Source organism: Psammomys obesus, unplaced genomic scaffold (assembly GCF_907164565.1).
Source record: "Psammomys obesus unplaced genomic scaffold, mPsaObe1.curated_primary_1811, whole genome shotgun sequence".
In the NCBI taxonomy this organism is placed as follows: Eukaryota; Metazoa; Chordata; class Mammalia; order Rodentia; family Muridae; genus Psammomys; species Psammomys obesus.
The window spans coordinates 19354369-19373259 of NW_026591598.1; the positions used below are offsets into that span (position 1 = coordinate 19354369).

General features: G+C 51.2%; 1 protein-coding gene across 1 annotated transcript; it reads right to left on the minus strand.

Annotated features, from left to right (window-relative positions):
* Positions 1-8681: 8681 nt before the first annotated feature.
* Positions 8682-15785, minus strand: Ctrc (chymotrypsin C). The gene is made up of 8 exons (XM_055610722.1): positions 15699-15785; positions 14621-14712; positions 14424-14521; positions 13088-13213; positions 11486-11622; positions 10307-10452; positions 9094-9246; positions 8682-8757 (listed from the first exon to the last, which is right to left on the minus strand). The coding sequence occupies exons 1-8, from the start codon at positions 15736-15738 to the stop codon at positions 8743-8745; spliced, it is 807 nt and encodes a 268-aa protein (XP_055466697.1). The 5' UTR covers positions 15739-15785; the 3' UTR covers positions 8682-8742.
* Positions 15786-18891: the final 3106 nt, after the last annotated feature.

The window sequence follows — 18891 nt, forward strand, 5'->3', positions numbered from 1 at the left end:
AGTCTGGCCTCGAACTGACAGAGATCCACCTGCTTCTGCTTCTGCCTGTGCCTCTGCCTGTGCCTCTGCCTGTGCCTGTGCCTCTGCCTCTGCCTCTTCCTCCTAGAGTGCTGGGATTACAGGCAAGCCCCACCATACCTGGCTTCCAATGATAACTCTTTTTCTGCAAAGTTTGCCTATGTCTGTCTGTCTTTCTGCCTATGTGTATTTGTCTGTCTATTTATCTATCTATCTATCTATCTATCTATCTATCTATCTATCTATCTATCATCTGTCTACTATTTATATTTGGAGATAGGGGTCTCAGGTAGTCCAAGCTGGCCTCTAACTTATTATGTAGTTGAGGGTGACCTTGAACGCCTCCCTTGCTCATTGGGGAGCAGTAATTTTCCTCCTAGCATCTGTCTCCCTGGGTTCCCTGCTGCTTCCTGCCACCTACACCCCTCCCTGGTTACTGGAGCACATCTGCACAGGAAGAGGTCTGTGCGGCTTTAGGCTCCTGTTGAAATAGTGTGACTATCCAGGGCACAGCTGTGTGGCTGGACTTTAAATGTCGGTGCCCTGCTCCTGGCTGTGTGGTCTGAGGGTGGGGATTAAGTCTCTCAGAGCCCAAGGTCCTCATCTAGAAGGGATAGGGGCCAGGCTTCTCTGTGGATGAAATAAGCTAGCATTGGGTGGTTCTCAGCGAGTGTGGGTCAGAGTAATTGCTACTGTTATCCATCGGCAGCATCATGGGTAATGGCACAGGGCTCTCGAAGCCAAAGCCAGCCACCCCTCAACCCAGTGGGAATTCCTAGAAAGAAGCAGTGTCTGGCCGACTGGTTAGAGCTGCAGCGATGTGGAAATGTGGGAATGCTGTAGGTCTAGAGCCTAATTATGTTTATCTTGAGTGGTCTTTACCCCAGTAAATAGCCATTCCTGGCTCTAGCTCTGCATTTAAGCAAATACCCTGCTGCTACCCAGACCTGACACCTGACAAATAGATGAAAACTGCTTGGAAGGTACTAACTGAACAAAACCCTACTTTTCCACTGAAAACAAAGGGTTGTCAGAGAGAACCTATGGCAGAGTCCTCCTGTCTTGCTATAACCTGCCTACCTGATGTCACCACCAACATATTTGAGTGGTGTCTTAATTTGCGGCTTTCTTTGTTTTGTTACTAAAAAAAGGTCATGAAATTGCTACCTCATTGAAGCATGATATTTGAGGAGACCTAAATCAATGTTTCTGGGTAATGGTCACTCATATTTGGCTCCAGAATAAATCATGCATTTTATTCCTTTAAGGTGAGAGCTGTTTCTTTCATCAACACCACAAGGAAAATGGGGAATAAAGCCAGGCGTGGCAGTGTACACTTCTAATCCTAGCACTGGGAGGCAGAGGCAGACAGAAACAGGCAGATCTCTGAGTTCAAGGCCAGCCTGGTTCATCTTGAGTTCCAGGACAGCTGGGGCTACCTAACAGAGACCCTTTTTCAAATATGTGAGGCAGTGGGGGAGGGGAGAATGGCAGACAGTTAAAGCCTGAGTTCAGATTCCCCTCACTTCCAGTCACCAGTTTGGGCCTCTCAGACTAAGCCCTCCAATACTGCTATCATCCAAGTGGTCCCAGGGAGTCCTTCATGACCCTCCTTTATCCCTGACTCCTACAGGTTCCTTCTGATAGGCAGCGATGGGTTGCTTTGGCTATGGCAGCAGGCTACAACACACCACGTCAATTTCTTGCCTTAAAGTTCTGGAGACGGAGTCCAGCTTATCCCACAGGCCTGAGTCATGGTGTCAGTGGGGCTGGCTTCCTTTGCAAGCTGCAGGGAACCTAGATCTGGGCCCTTTCCAGCTCCTGGTGACTGCCTGCATCTCTTGTCTCATGTACCCTCCTCCCTGTTCATGCCTCCCTGACCCGACCCCCTGGGGAAGGGCCATCCTTCATCCTTATGTCTCTGATGTGACTCTCTTTTGTCTTCTCTTTATAGGGACCCTAGTGATTACACCAGGCCCAGCCCAGTACCAGGCTGTGATGGTTAGTCTTAACTGTCAACCTGACTGGATTGAGAGCTGCCTAAGAGATTACAGAAGCACACCCCTGGGCGTTGTCTGTCACCTTTCTGGATGGCCAGGAGATTCTGGTCTTTTTTTTTTTTTTTTTTAAGATTTATTTATTATTTATAACTTATACAGTACTCTTCCATGTACCTACACACCAGAAGAGGGCACTAGATCTCATTATAGATGGTTGTGAGCCACCATGTGGTTTCTGGGAATTGAACTCAGGACCTTTGGAAGAACAGACAGTGCTCTTAACCTCTGAGCCATCTCTCCAGCCCCAGGATTCTGGTCTTATCCACAGTTTCATTCATCTGTGCATTCAAAATTTCAATGAATAACTAAGAAGGGGTGGCACTGGGAGAGATGGAGTCCTGGCTGGAGAAGGAGGTCTTGGGATGGGTTTGCCCTTAAGGCGTGTTTTTCTTTATCTCCTTCCTATTACTGCTCCTGTCTGCTTCATGTTCTGCATGATATCTGCTACCTAGCCATGCTCTTCTGCCACAAAGCTCTGAAACCATAAATGAAGTAATTCTTTCCCCACTTTAAGCTGTTTCTACCATGTCAACGTGATGGTAAAACTTACACACTGATAGATCACTCCATCTCAAGAGTTTTAATCCCAGAACGGAGGCAGAGGCAAAAACAACAACAAAATTAAATCAAATCTGAAAATTCCCCTTAGTCCTGGGAAGTCCATGTTCATAGATTCTGGGGATTATTTTGTGAACTTTTCAGAGAGCATGATTTATTTAACCCAGGCCTTGATTCTTGGGCAGGATACGTGGATTGTGTTACCAAACTGGAAAGTATGATGCTTTCTAAACACCTTTCTTTAGTAGACTGCATGAAGCAGTTACAGGAACCCAAGTTAAAAATGGACCCCAAATGGCTTCCTTGAGCTGTGAGGTTTTCAAACTTGTGACAAGGCACCGAAGTGAGAGTCTACTCGTTCAGGGAAACCCTCTCTTCAGAGAGCCACGGTGCTTAACACCCAGGAGAGTCAGCCTGTGGTGCTCAGCCGACCCCGTGGCTCCAGGAGCTGGCTGGCACTCTTGAACGGCTCCTTAGCTGAGTTACTTCCTCATCCCATGACCGCTCAACGACAGCCCATCTCAGGCCTGCTCCTTCTTCAGCACCACCACCTGCTTTTTTCCCCCCATTGTAATCACAAGTGACCCCTTGGACAGCAATCTCTCTGTTGAATTCCTTTAGAAAGCTTGTCTGTGTGTGCAGGAGCCTTGGAGTCCAGAAGAAGGCTTTGGATCCCCTGAAGCTAGAATTACAGACACCTATGAGCTGCAAATGGGTGCTGGGAACCGAACCCACAACCTCTGCAAGAGTGGCAAACGCTCTCAACCTCTGAGTCATCTCAGACTCTCCCAGTTTTTGGAGACAGGCTCTTACTTTGTAGCGGAGGCTGGCTTGGGATGGCTGCCATTTAACACTGTGCTAGAACACTTTTTTTTTTTTCTTTTTTTTAAAGATAGGATCTCACTTGTAACCCTGTCTGTCCTGGAGCTCAGAGATTTTCCAGTCTCTGCCTCCTGAGTGTGGAGAACAATGGCAAACACCACTGCACCTTGCCCAGATAGAGAACTTTTAAGCTGCAGCCTAGAGGTTTACAGTGGCTTGAGATTGAGAGAATGCTCCCCTACTCAGCAACACTTGACAGATTGTTGGGTGGCTTTAGGGACTAGACAGATGCCACGAATGCTAGGCTAGCAGTCTACCTCTGAGCTACATTTTTAGCTCTCGGTCACCTGGTATTTTCCTTTCCACAGTTGCCACCATCTGGGTCACATTACCCTTTGCTTAGGCCTGCTACAGCAGCCTCTGAGCTTGGCCTCTATGGTGAGTATTTTCACCTTGGGGGAGGAACTTGGCAGTGCCTATCATTTTTTCCCAAAGGCAAACCACAGTTTGATTCTACCGCGTTCACGCAGAATGAAGTTTGGGGCTCACTTACAGAGCATGCATGAAAGGTGAGTGGGTGACCGCCTCAGTGCAACCACACTGAAAAGTCTGCACCTGGCATGGATGATGGCTTCCTCATACCTGTGCGGATGGAGCCCCTCACCTTCCTCTCCAGCCTGTCTGCTCCCGCTCTCCGAGATGCCAAAGCTGCCCGCAAGCAATTAGGGCAGACTCACATTCAAATGGCTTGGAGGAGAGCCTAGCTACTCACTGAGGGTCAGATGACACCTCCTCCTAACTCCATATACACACACCTCACACCTCCTCCTGTGAGGGAACATGTACAGTCAACAGCCTAGCTGAGAGAAGATTTGGCATTGGGCACAGCTGAACTCATGAAAATGGCGTCTGTTTGGTTCCACAGATAGTGCTGGACAACAGCCTCTCCACCCTCCCCCAACACCCCCTCCTCCCGAGCAGATGAGCACTTTAGTATGTGCCTGGGACCACAGCAATCGCTCCTCTGTCTAAAACCCTGTGGGCTCCCCCATCGCCCGCTGAGACCCAGCCAACCTTCAGCATAGCACAATGGCTCCAGGTATGGCCAGGTAGTCCCTACCATTGCTCAGCTCTCTTTGCTGGGCTGACCAAGCATCCCCTGGGCTGTTCTAGATTTAGCACTCTGGCATCTTGGAAAACTCCTCAGTCCAGGGCAAACCAGGCTGGCCTGCCATCTACCACACCTGCCTGCCTCTTGCTTTAGCAACAGCAGCTGCTAGAGTTCCCTTCATTCAGGAAGAAGGGACCCCCCTTCCCGTCACACTTTTCCCACTCTGGTGCCTGTTAGGACTCTGTTGAGCTACAAGAAACAGAACTAGCCAGGCATGCCTTAATTCTGGCACTTCAAAGGTAGAAGGCAGGTAGATCTCAGTGAGTTCCACATCACTTCCAACGGTCTACATAGTGAGTTCCTGGCTGGCCAGAGCTACACAGTGAGACCCTGTCTAAAAAGAAAGAAAGAAAAAAAAATGAAGAGTGGCTAAAACAAATGCAGGTCTGTCTATCTATCTATCTATCTATCTATCTATCTATCTATCTATCTATCTACTTTTCACACAGCAAAGAAATTCAGAGGGGAATGATTGCTATCCTCAGGTCTATGGTGTCAGTTCGACAAGGTCTGAGCTGATGTCCTGCAATTCATGGCCACAAAGATGGCTGCCTCAGCTCCAGCCATCATGCTTGTATTCAAGGTGCAGCACTAATGTGTGTCTGGCTCTGCTTGTCAGAAAGGATTTTCCTTCTCCTTACATTTGTGTTCCAATTCATAAACTTTGGCAACAGATTATCTTTTTTTTTTTTTTTTCTTTTGTTTTATTTTTTGAGACAGGGCTTCTCTGTCTTGAAACTTTGGCTGTGTCCTTGGACTCCCTTCGTAGACCAGGCTCTAACTCACAGCGATCCGCCTGCCTCTGCCTCCTGGGTGCTGGGATTAAAGGTGTGTGCCACCACGTCCATGGAGCCAGATTATCAGTGCCTGAATCTGCACTCTCCCATTTCCTGGTTAAACTTATCCTTAACTAGACCTTTGCAACCTTAGATTTTTCATCCGTCAAATGGTGTGTGTGAGAAAACGGGCAGCTCACAGACCTGTGCGGGGGAACTGAGATGAATGTAGACACCTTCAGGGACAGAGCAGTAGGTATTTCTTTATTATACGATTCCCTTGGGACAACATGAAAGAAGGTGTATGGAGATGCAGCTCAGATCAAGCAACCGCCAATACTCTTAGGAAACTTCTTCCAATTTTAGGACCCAGCTTGGGATCTGCCACTCCCGAATCCCTCCTGGACTCCCTCTGCCAACAGACACTGGTTAAGGTAGCTCATTTCTGTTCTGTTAGTCTGTGTTTCTGAACACACACACACACACACACACACACACACACACACACACACACTTCCAGAGCTGTGTACTGCAGAGTAAGGATCTTCTCTGAATCTGGGGACCCTCACACCCCATCACTTTCTAAATAACAAAGGACACTCCTGAGAATGGTCCCCTGGAGCGGAGGAGGCCCATTGCCTCAAGCAGCTGATGCCTGAAGGAAGAAGCAGGGTAATTGATGGACCAATCAGTAGCTGTAGCTAGCAGATTCCTGGAAGGAGGTTAGAGGCTACTGCGCAGCCCTGGCAGAAGGCGTGATGGGTAGGCAACTTGACACAAGGTATAGTCCTGGGGAGTGAGGGGGAGAGCCTCAGTTGAGAAAATGGTTCTGTAAGCTTGGTTATAGACAAGCCTGTAGGGCATTTTCTTAATTAGTGATTGATGGAGGAGGGCCCAGCCCACTGTGAGTGGAGCCATCCCTGGGCTGGTGGTCCTGGGTTCTATAAGAAAGCAGGCTGAGCAAGACACGGGGAGCAAGCCAGTAAGCAGCACCCCTCCATGGCCTCTGCCTCAGCTCCCGCCTCAGGTTCCTGCCCTGTTTGAGCTCCTGCCCTGACTTCCTTCAGTGGTGTATATGATGTAGAAGTGTAAGCCAAATAAATCTTTTCCTTCTCAAGTTTCTTTTGGCCATGGTGTTTCATCAAAGCAATAGAAACCCTAAGACAAGTTGGTACCAGCATAGTGGGGTATTGCTGAGACAGACCTGACTGTGTTTTGGGGAGGATTGTGGATGGACTTCGGAACGTTGGGTTAGAAAAGCCATTGAGTATTGAGAGCTCAGCGAAGCCTTTGATTTGCTGGGATACTTGATGCTGGTCGGCTGAAGCTGAGTGTAGAGGTGATTATAAGAGACCAGTGTTGTTGAGGAAAGTCTCAGGAAAGTGCTTCTTGAGAGCCAGTACACAGAAGCTGTGTTCCAGACATGGCCAGGCTTGTACCTCATGCTGGCAGCCAAACTGGAAGAGTCACCCAGTGCTGACGATTTTGAAGGTTTGAAGGGATCAAGGAGAGCAGCTGAGGCTTGGCATTTTGTGGTAGCATTAGAGACCCTGAAGAGAGCCCAGGAGAGGCTCAGCCCAGTTGTGGCACAAGACCCTGGCGTTTTGGAGATGCCAGAACCGTGGGATGAGCGCCAAGAACAGCAGCAGCAGGGGGTGGAGCCAGCCGGAGCCCAGAAGACAAGCTGTGTGTGCTGCAGAGGGCAGAGCTGGAGACGTGACCCAGAACCTTTGGAAGAGTCCAGAAGATGGTGAGTGGGCCTCAGACATTGGATACTGAGTTATTTCCAACTGGAGTTTGATTTTGCTTTGATTTGATTGTGACTGTGCCCCGGTTCTTCCCTCTTGAAGTAAGAAAGTGTTGTTTTTTTTTTTTTTTTTTTTTTTTTTTTTTTTTTTTTTTTTTTTTTTTATGTTATAGGAGCCCACAGTCGAGAGATTGAATTTTTAAAGAGATTCTATGGTTTAAAAGAGACTTTGGATTTTTAAATAGACTGAATTTTAAAGTGTTTGAATTTGTAAAGACTGTGGGACTTTTAAGACTTGGAATATTTTACATCGTGATGTTCACGTTAATGTGTGCTCTCGGGGATGAACAAGAAAGGAGAGATTGTGGCTTAACAGTTATATGTTTGTATGTCAGGTTGACAAGGGGTGAGTTGTGCTGGCTAGTTTTATACCAACTTGACACAAGCTACAGTCTTCAGAGAGGAGAGAGCCTCAATTTAGAAAATGCCTCTGTAAAGCTGGGCTGTAAATAAGCCTGTAGGGTATTTTCTTGATTAGGGATTGATGGGGGCGGGGCCGGCCCAGCCCATTGTGGGCGGAGCCATCCCTGCATTGGTGTTGCTGGGCTCTATAAGAAAGCAGGCTGGCAAGCCATGGGGAGCAAGGCAGTAAGCAGCACCCCTTTGTGACCTCTGCATCAGCTCCTGCCTCCAGGTTCCTGTCCTGGAGTGAGTTCCTGTCTTGCTTTTCTTTGCTGAAATGCCATGTAGAAACATAAACCGAATAAACCCTTCCCCACTGAACTTGCTTTTGAGCTTTTTTTTCACAACAACTAAGACAAATGGCCACACTTTTAGGAGCAGCCCAGGTTAGTGGCTCGTCTAGTCAGGGGATGAATGCCTACCTGGGACATCTCTCCCGAGACCCCGGACACTTAGATTTTGAATTTCACCTGTCTCCTCTTTGCCTCAGAAGAGTCCAGTCCCTAGTCCATTGTGGCTCTTGCCTTGCTGGTTGTTCTGGAAGCTCAGTCCAGCACTTCCTCTCTTTGGGCCTCAGTTTCCCTACCCATCTCATGCAATGAAGGCTTTTCCTGTGACTCTGTGGAAACCACTGCTTTCCTCAAGCCTGACAGTGGGGCAGCTGGGGCCTTCTCCTCTTCCTGTACCCCGTTAGGTCAGGATTCAGTAAAAACTTCTCCAATCAGACACCTCTGGACAACAGCTGCTGTTGTGTGTGTGCGTGTATAGAGGGTGGGGGACCTGCCGGACAATCCTCCCTAGGAATTAATGCTGTCTCTGAGATCTGGGCATCTTCCTGTGGCCTCACTTCTGTGAGCTGAGTGAATCTAGCCCTGAGGAGCCGCTAGCCTCCACTTACAGCTAGAGGCCCTAGACCTTAATTCTGACCGCTTATGCCATCTGCTTGCTGCTGCTGCTGCTGATGGTGATGCTAGGCACCTGCCTTTTATGGCCAGGCCTAGGGTATCTGTTTCCCGAGCTCAGAGATCCAGGAACCCCCAGGAGGCATACATGAGTGTGCTCAGGCATTCACGGCAGGAGCTTTATTGCTGTTAGGAGGTGGGCTGCTGGGCTTCTGGAACCGCCTCTTCACAGTTGTATTTTCTGGGGGAGCAGAAACCGGTGTGAGTGACCCTGGGACATGCTACCCTCTGGGGCAGCACAAGGCTGTGCAAGGGTAGTAGGTTCCCAGCAGGGACGTGGCCAGGCCTGGTGTCTGTGCAAAGGTCTCCTGTGGTACATGTGGGCTCAGAGGGTATCATACACCTACTGGGGGCTTCCTGCCTCTGTGCCTGCCCATGTCCTTAAGACTTGGGGTAGTCACCCGTGTGCCCCTTCTGAGTGACCTTGAATGTGGGCTTAGGTGACGAGCCATTGAAGGAGAGAAGCTGCATGAGGAGGTGGGCTCAGGGGCACAGGGAGGGGTGCAAGGACGCCCACCTCGTTGATCCAGTCATTGTAGGCAGACACGCGGGTGAAGACCACTGGCTTCTTGAGTGTGTTGCAGCCTTGACCGGAGCCGAAGCTCACGATGCCGTGCACTTGCCACGAGCCGTCTTCTGCTCGGCAGTTCAGTGGGCCACCGGAGTCCCCCTGCATGAGAGCAGTGGGCCTCAGCTGCAGTCCTCCTTCAGAGGCTGGCTTTGCAGGCTGGGCCATTGGGCTCCATACTTACTATTTAGGCCTTAGGCTAGCTTTGGGGTTAGTGACAGAGAAAGTGTGGGGGCTACCTGGGCCTCATTCTGTGAGGCCCTAAGGTGTCAGCTAGCTCTCTGTTTGCTATGGTCTGAGATGATGTCAGCCTTCCGTGCCTGGGGTTCCCTGACCATTCAGGTCACTGTGTGTAAGCGACTGTGAACTGCCCAGAGGTTCAGGGAGGCTGAGGAACCCCGAGGAGGCCTGCAGAAGAAGGGAGACTGCTGTGGGAGGAGGGCCACGCGTTCCAGAATGGACAGTGCCCCGTCGGCCTGCATGTTCTGTGGTTCTGGTCATGCTGAGTCCCTGTCTCCCTGGAGCCTTCTGGAGCATGTGTGGAACATGAAGGAAGCCACTTCATGCTGCCAGACCTGTTCCGACTCACAGTGGTCCTGTGAAGTGGTTACTGCAGCTTCTTTTTTGACGTGCGTGGGTATGTGTGTGCATGCGTGTGTGAAAGGGTGCAGATTATGTGGCGCCCGAAGACACCTCTTGCCCAGCTCCCCGGGACTCAGGTGCACCACCAAGGCTTGGCATTTTCCTAGGGTGATTTCTAGGGATCGAAGCCAGGTATCCAGGCTTGTAAGGCAAACTACCAACTGAGTTACCTCCCCAGCCCCAGCCCCAACATTTCTTTTTTCATTTTCATTTTGTGTCACTCGGGTCACCAGGCTTGATGGCAGAGACCTTTACCCTTTGAGCCACCTCTCCCCGCCCCCACTTCACAGAGCACGTCAGCCGCCCACCCGATCGCTGGCATCACTGGCATCGCTGGCATCGGGACCCCTTGCACTCACTAGGGGTGAGCAGAGAGGCATGCCTGAAGTGCCAGCTTTCCCCTAGGCCTGCAGGACACATCGGGGCCTGGCTCCTCGGAGGGAGGAGTTCGATTTGCTCCCCCCTGCCCGGCTCTGCTCACCTCCCCGCTGGCCCCCCGGTGTGGGGTCAGGGCACTCACGTTACAGGCAGAGATGACACCGTCACCCCCCGCGCACACCATCGTCTTGCGGACCCTGATGAACCACCAGTCCAGCCTGGAGCACGTGGCGTGGCTCACGATGGGCTGCAGGCCCTGCTGGAGCACTTCGGCGATGGGGCCGTTGGCTGGGGACAGAGCAGCCATGCTGGGAGTCACCCTGTGCCCTCGGCCCAGTGGTAGCCCTGGCCCCAGCCAGCAGGAGTGTAGGAGGGCTGTGGGAACCGTCCGTGTGCCCTTCCATCAGGGTGGCCCAACTCTTTGGGCCACAGTCCCTTGGAGATGATGTGCCTTTAGTTTGGAGTCTGACCTTTTCCTCCCCTTCTGTTTTGCCATGCCAGGGGCTCGAACCCAGTGCTTTGAGTATGTTAGGCATGTGTTCTACCACAGAGCTATAGCCCCAGCCTTCTCTTAACTTTTTAGCTTGAGACGCTCTCCCTGAGGTGCCCGTGAGTCTCCAGCGCACTCTACTGAGGTTGACCTGTGACTCCTCTGTCTCAGCTGGGATCCTTCCAGTATTCCGTCTTCAGCTGTGCATAGCTGAAGCTCTCCTTTCCCAGGAGGTCCTAAGAGCTAACCTGGGCTATTAAAGCTTGCGTAGTTTTAATTCCCTGTCTAGTTCGGCTGGCATCTGCTTGGACTTCCATTTGCTGTGAGATCTATACTCTTACCAGTAAGGGGATGGTTTTAGTTGGCTAGTTAGTTAGTTAGTTAGTTAGTTAGTTAGTTAGTTAGTTAGTTAGTTAATTTTGATACAGGCTCTCATGTAGCCCAGGCTGGCCCTGTGTAGTGACTGACCTTGAACTCCTGATCTGCCAGCTTCTACCTCCCAAGTTCTGGATCACTAGTGTGCAAGCCCATGCCTGCTTTTTGTTTTCAGTTTATTTATATGGCTGGGGCAATGAGCCAATTCCTGTTTCCAACACGACATGAGTTCTAGCCTATTTAATCCTCACATCACCCACCCCATTTACCTGTATGTGCTTGTCACATGGTTTGGGACAAATAAATAAATACCAGCTGTTATTACCACAAAGGTTTAAAAAAAAAATCTATGAAAATACCAGAACAGGAGGGAGGATATGGGAGACACGCTGATCCCTGCCTGGTGTCACCTCCTCCAGGAAGCCTCGGGGCTTTCCCAGTGCAGGCTGTACTCACTCCAGAGGCGACCCCAGCCGGTGACATAGCAGGGGTAGTCCTGAGGCAGCAGGGAACCTTCTTCTGGGATGCAGGCCACCTTGATGGTGTCACTCAGCTCCACAGGCTCAGCCAGCTTGATGATAGCAATGTCATTCCTGGAATGCAAAGGGGCGGTTTGGCAGGTGGGCAGAAGGTGGGTCTCAAGCCTTGGTGGCCCAGGATCCCCCCTAGACATGTGCTAGAGGACAAATGACCATGTGTGTTTGTATGCACCCGTGTGTGCAGAGGCCAGGGAGGACAGCAGGTGCCCTGCTCTGTCTCTCTCTACCTTACATCCTGGAGACAGCGTCTCTCCCAGAGTGAGGTGGCAGCCGGAAGGCCCTCGAGATTCTCAGGCCTCCTCCTCCTCCCATATCACTGGGGTTATAGGCTCTCGGAGCGGCAGGCAGCCTCTCTGGAGGGTGCTGGGGATCTGAACTCAGGTCCTCGGGTTTGCACAGTGTGCTAATCTTAAGCCATTTTGAACACAAGCTAGGGCCATTGGCAGAGGAGTCACCTTAATTGAGAAAATGCTTTCGTAGGATTGGCCTGTAGGCCGGGCTGTAGGTGGCCCTGGATGGTAGAAGAAAGCAGGCTGAGAAAGCCATGAGGAGCAAGCCAGTAAGCAGCACCCCTCCATGGCCTCTGCAGCACTTCCTGCCTCCAGGCTCCTCCCTGCTTGAGTTCCTGCTCCCGCTTCCCTTAGAGATGGACTGTTACCCTACACTCTGGAGGCAGAGGCAGGTTTCAAAGACTGAAAATGAATGAATGAATAGAGAAATAAATAAACAAAGCCAACCCCTCTCTTGCCCTTTGCTCTCCTCATGATGCTTGTCCAGCCACAGAAGCCTGAAGGCACACAGCAAGTGCCCCAGACCACCCTTCTACTAGGTGCACCTGTCCCCTTCCATGTGGCTTCTTCCTCACACACCAGCTTGTGACGGCTCAGCAGAGCGGAAATGTTCAGACCCGCTGTAGGCTATGACCCCCTGGAAAGCTGGGGGTCATGTGGCAAGGCCAAGTGACTTTCAGGTTCATTTAAGTAGTCTCTGTTGCCAGAGAAAAAAATGGCAGACATGCACTGGGCTGTGTGACTTGGAACATCTCTCTCTCTCTCTCTCTCTCTCTTTCCCTCTCTGAGACAGGGTTTCTCTGTCTAGCCTTGGTTGTTCTGGAGCCCACTCTGTGGCCTCAAAATCAGGGATTTATCTGCCTCTGTCTCCCCAGTGCTGGGATTAAAGGCGTGAGCCACCACTGCCTGTTTTGTTTCGTTTGTTTTGAGACAGGGTCTCTTCACATAGCTCTGACTGTCCTGGAACTCATGCAGCCCCCACTGCCTGCTGGCCTTGAACTCACAAGCTCAGCACTTGGCATGTGTGACACCTGGCTCAGCCTCTGGCTGGGTGGATTCTGGAAGAATATGGTGGGAGCCTTGGGGATCAAGGTACCTGTGTACCTAACTCATATCCTCGGTCTGTGAAGGACTGAATGGTGTCAGCTCATGGGCCTGCAGGTTGGGCATGCCAAGTACAGGGGCCAGACTCCAGCTTGAGGACCCTCCTCCCCAGGGAGGCCACTCACACCAGCAGGAGGGAGCTCCACTTCTCATGGACGTAGATGGTGTCCACCGCTGCGTACAGGGAGCCTTCCTCATCCTCCACCGTCAGATTGTACTTCCCCAGACCCACTCGGTAGGTGAAGGATTTGCTAGAGGTAGGAAGGAGAGGTGTCAACTGGCTTCTGGGCAGGGACAACAGGGAACGGAGAGCTTTAGCAACCTGGTCCTTTTGTGACAGTGGGGCTTTGTAGGAAAGGGGTCTGTGTGTTTCCATCAACCCGGTGCAAGATTGGGGACAGCTTAGAGCCAGGGACTCTCAGGTATGGCCTTGCTGCTCTAGACCAGCAGATTAGGAGAAGCCAAGCCGCATTGCCTTTGGCTTCCGCATGGCAGTAGCCACCGGCTCGGCTCTGTCCTACCTATACATGCTCCTCCTGCCCTAAGAGGGCAGGCAAGCGCCACCACACCTCGCTTCCCCTGGCTGCTCAGGTGCTAATCTCAGCCTGAATCCCTTTGCTGGCCTTGCATACACCATCCCCCGCCCGCCCCAGCCTCTCTGTCCCCAGTGGGGTGCCGATGACCCAGCATTTCCCAAACTTCAAAGGGGAGCCTCCTCCTTGCTGGCTGTTTCTGGAATCCCACAGATCAGTGATCCCTTCTTTTGTGTCTTTGCCCTTTTTCTAGTTCCATCTTTCTTTCTTCTCATTCTTTTTCCCTCCCTCCCTTCCTCCCTTTTTCTCTTAACCATCCCCCTTTCCTTCTTTCTCCTTTTTTTTTTTTTTAGCTCAGGTTGGCTTCAGATGCACAGCCAAGGATAGCCTTCAGCCTCCGCTCTTCCTTCCTCCACCTGTCAAGTGACGGGTTTACAGGTGTGTCCTAGCATGCCTGTTTTTATGTGGCATTGGGGAGCAGGTCAACCCATGGCTTTGTGCATGCTGAGAAGGAACTCCACCCACTAAGCTCCATTCCCAAAATTTACTTTAACTCCCTTCGTCCTTTCTCCTCTCCTCCCTCCCCCCTCCTTTGCTCCAAGTCCTGGGCCATCCTCTTTGAAGTTGAACCAGAACCACCATGTACCTCTCCCACCTCTTCCAGCCTCGTTTTTGTTTCATCAGTCACATAGTAACTTGTTTTATCTGTTGCTCTTCCTCCCACTAGAACAGTGGAAGAGAATGTTCCAATAGAACAGGCCCCAGAGGCTGCCTGTTGTCTTCTTTGCTGTTTCTTGACACACAGTAGGTGCACAAGAAAGGCTTTCAAATGAATATATGAGCAACTGAGCGAGCAGAGGAGAGCTGACAGAGCCCGGTGCCTGCAGTGTTAGATACTCAGTGGTCCCCAGGTACCATCCCCACTCACTTGATGCAGTGGGCGGCGGTGAGGACGTGGCTGTTGGTGATCAGACTGCCCCCGCACGTGTGCCTCCACGTGTCGTCCTTGAGGTACTGAAGAGAGATCTGCAGAAGGGCCACATGTCAGCCTTTGCAGGATCCCCAGCCCTGCCCCTCCAACCTCTGTCCCTCCGACCTCCAACCTCTGCCTCGCAGCGTGCTTACCTGCCAAGGCCAGCTGTGGGGGACAGCATCTTCTCCTCCTACCACTCTGGCTGACAGGCTGGGTGGAAAGGTGGGGTCCCCGCAGCTGGAGACTGGGGAGAGAGGGGAGTACAGGTGAGTTCCCCCCCCCCCCAACAAGAGGAGACAGGAAGGCTCAGGCTTGGTGGTTCATATCCTGCGTTGTGACTCGGGGAGAGTCCGCTTGGCTCTCTGGGCCTCAGTTTCCCTCTTTTGTGATGTGGGAAGAATAACAGCGGCCTGGGAGTCTCCTGACAACTAAGCCACAGAACATGTTTAAGGAGCTACCCAGAAGGAGAAGGGACGCTTCATATAGTGAAACGGAGCAGGCAGGTGACCAGGACTCTTGAGGACTGAGGATGCCTTTTGTGGGGTCACAGTACAGTGTATGCATGGAGGGCACTCAGTGTGGACTACACAGAGGCCCACGCTGTCACGTCTAGGAAGTCGTGTGAAGTGGCTAAGAGTGTGTGCTCTGAGGTGAGGCAGATGGAGCCGGCTTTCTGGCTGTTACCCAACACGTGACCCTCAGCCAGGGCACCGAGCATCCCCGAGCCTCCATGCCCCTGCTGTCTGATGTAGATTTGGACAGACCCAGTACTTGTAGGGTCCGGTTTGCTCCTGCAATGAAAGAGCCCAGCGGGATTCCTGACCAAGTGCTTTCCCTTGCCAAAGCCAAACCAAACCCTGCTGCGCCCCTCAGTTTGCGATCTAAGAGAATGCCACCAAAATGGGAGAGCAAAGAGCCCTCCACCGGGAGACACAGATAGAAAAGGCAGGTCCAGTGGCCCCCTGGAGTGGAGCGAGGTTGAAGCACCTACAAGTGGGCAGTGCTCAGGGCCTCCTGTCTGAACCTCACACCCTGGGGCGGGGGGGGGGGGCTCTCCATCCCTTCTCCAGGACCTACTCATTTGGAAGTAGCTTAGCTGGCACACAGTTGCTCAGTGCCCCAACCCACGCAGGACCCCAAAAGTGCCTTCTTCAGGGAACAGGGGACACCCCAAAGCCAGCTTGATCTCCCAGCCAGCTGGATTTGGCTGGTCTTCACTCCCAAGCTTACCGCAGGCCAGGATGGCAGCGAGGACTGTAATTCTCAACATGGTTCAGGTGCTCAGGACTGGCTGGTGCCGAGGCACGATGGACATTTATATAGGGGAAGAGGAAGGGGAGGGGGAGGCCACGGTGATCAAGGCTGAGCTAAGCTGGGGACAAACCTGTCCTGACAAGGCTTTTTCCTGACCTTGGTAATTACTGTTTAATTTGGGCAGGCAGTGTGGTTGGCTGGAAGCACGGGGTTTCCAAGGCAGAGTGAATTCATGCGGCCTCCATCTTCCAGCAGAATGCGCTGAATATGCTTCTGGGCTGTTGTCTGCTTTTGTAGACGCCTGCAACTCCGCTTGTGTATTTTTCTACTGACTTTATCATTATTTTAAACGTAAAGATGATTTTACATATATGTTTGCCAACATGTATATCGGGATATCATGTGTGTGCCTGGGGCTGGAGGAGGCCAGAAGAGGAGGACAGCAGATCTGGAACTGGAGTTATAGTTGGCTGTGAGCTGCTTCGTGGGTGCTGGGAACCAAACCTGGATCCTCTGCAAAAGCGGCAAATACTTCTAACCGCTGACTGGCTCCATTTTTAAAGAAATAAAAACGTTCTCTTGTGCCCTTCAAGGTACCAGGGCTCTGGCACTGCCAAAGTGTCCTCAGTGTGCCTATGGGCAAACATTTCTCATGAGCACCTGGTGGGGTGGGCAGGAGCCGCGTTGGCACTCTGGTTCCAGGCTCTGGTGCAGGGAGTAAGCTGGGCAGAGGATGCCCTTAGCCTTGGCCCACACTGTGATACTAGGTGGTCTGATTTTCTAGTCACGACAATCAGGATTACAAAAGCTGCCATAGGGAGCCAGTGGGGGTGGGCGTAGGTGGGAGTGTGGATTTCCCGTGACTGTAGGACAGGGTTTAGTGCTGTGTTTACTTCATTGTTTATAGATGTGTGTTTTATTTGAGTTGCACCACTGGCTAAATGTACACAAATATACATATATATAAAACCATCCCAAGATTATATATATATCACCGCAAGATCCATTAAGCACCTGCTATGTGTATGTATATGTTTGTATGTGCAGAGGGGGCTCCCTGTTAGCCGGGGCGATGTGTTCCCTGGAGGGCTGGCTCTGGCTGGAGCTCTGTAGGGGATAAGAGCTATTCTGGGTGGTGCTGGATGGGATTCTGGCAATAAGGTTTCTCCTCTGCCAATCCCATGTTCAGAATGAGTGGGAGATGCTGAGAATGTCACAGCCTTCCATTGTATCCAACCAGACCCCTCAAGGGCCCAGCGTGGCTCTCAGGACCTGCCATCTCAGGGCCAGAGGCTGTAATGGAAAAGTAACCACAAAAGGTGTGTGTGTGTGTGTGTGTGTGTGTGTGTAGTGGGATGTGGCCAGATGATGCCCCATGACCTCTAGAGAAGCAATGCTAAGGTTTTGGCGGGTGGGGGAGGAGGTGGATTGAGAGCCTGAGAAAGGGACAGATGCTAGTGACAGGGGACTGGATTTTCTGGCTACGTCCACCAGACTTGCTGACAGCTGTTGCCTGTAGAATGAGACTCACAAAGTGGGGAGGTGATGAGCTGGTGAGGTTTTGCCTCACATACTACAGGGAAGAATTGTGGCCTGAATTTGGGGGTTCACTGAAAAGCTTCAGATCACTGAGGGACAGTGGCGAGTTCAGTGGTGTGTCTTTGTGTCTCTGTGTGTGTATGGTGGTGCGTGCCTTTAATCCCAGGAGGCTGAGGAAGGTGGATCCTAGAGTTCAAGGACACTTGGTCTACATGGAGATTTCCAGGTCAGGCAGGGCTATATGGTGAACCTTGTGTCAAAAACAAACAAACAAACAAACAAACAAAAAACAAACAAGTCCCATGGGAGAACAATGGAGATTAATGAGAAGATGGGGGTTTGGGGAAGTTTTTCATTTGTTTGGGTTTAAAAAAAAAATCTTTAAAATTACATGCAATTATTTATTATTATTACATGTATGTGTTTGTGTATGTACCTTTGCACACACATGCCATAGTGTTCATGTGGAGGTCAGAGAACTACTTGGTGGAGCTGGTTCTCTCCTTTCACCACCGGGTCCCTGGTTCCAGGCTGGTGTCACTCTCCTGATCCTCCTGCCACTACCTCCCCTGTGCTGGCCTTACAGGAAGGTGACAGCACATGGTGCTCTGGGGATCGTTTCTGGAGCAGTTTCTCTTGGGAACTGGGTCACCGGAAGCCTCCTTTCTCAGCTGGCTTCCTCTGCAGGGCTCTGAGGGGGTGGCTGGGGTCTTGGCAGGCTAAGGCTGCGGTCCCCAACAGCTGAGGCTCTGGCACCCGAAAGTCAGCCCCTGAGGGCTCCACAGCCCACTCACTGCCAGACCAGCTGCAGCTTGAATGGAGGTTGGTTCCTGTCAACCTCGTTCCCCTTCCCAGCATCACGGCAGTTCTCACGACCCCTCCACGGGGTTGAACAAAACCCATTCACGAGGGTTGCCTATCAGACACCCTGCAGAGCAGATTATGATTCACATTATGATTCACAAGAATAGCTAAGTTAGTTATGAAGTAGCAACAAAACCGTTTTCTGGTGTGTGTATGGGGGAGAGGGTCACCACAACAGCAGGAACTGTATTAAAGGGCCGCAGCATGAGGAAGGTTGAGAACCATTGCACTAGCAAGTTAGGCAGTGCGTAGTGGGAGTATAGAGAGACACGCTCACACATAAGCACTAGAAAAACAATTGCTAAACATTCAGGCTTTCTTCAGGGGCAGGAACTGACACTTGTTTTCCATGCAGAAAGCTGTGACTGTACATGCAAATACCTGGTAATTAATCTTTGCTATTCTGTAAAGCCAGCCCCCATCAAATACAATCCCCCAGACTGTTTCTCAGTCCAGAGAACCCATTTGGTGGGAAAGGTCACAGGTGGTTTTTCAAGAGACGTACTTGGCAAAGGAGTTTCCATGCAGCTGTGCGAAAGCTTTGTTGTGGAAACTTTTTCTGAAAGTTTTGCTGTGTTTAAATATGTGAAAAATAAATCCCTTGGCATCAGACTCCAGAAATTTGGACCCCGAACCGGCTAGGTTGTGCGGACCAGAGTTTCAGTCCTGACCTCACCTGGGTCATTTTGCTGCTGGCTGTGACACTTACAGGGATCCCCATGAAAAGGTACTGAAGGGAGACACCTGGCCTGAAATGTTTTATCAG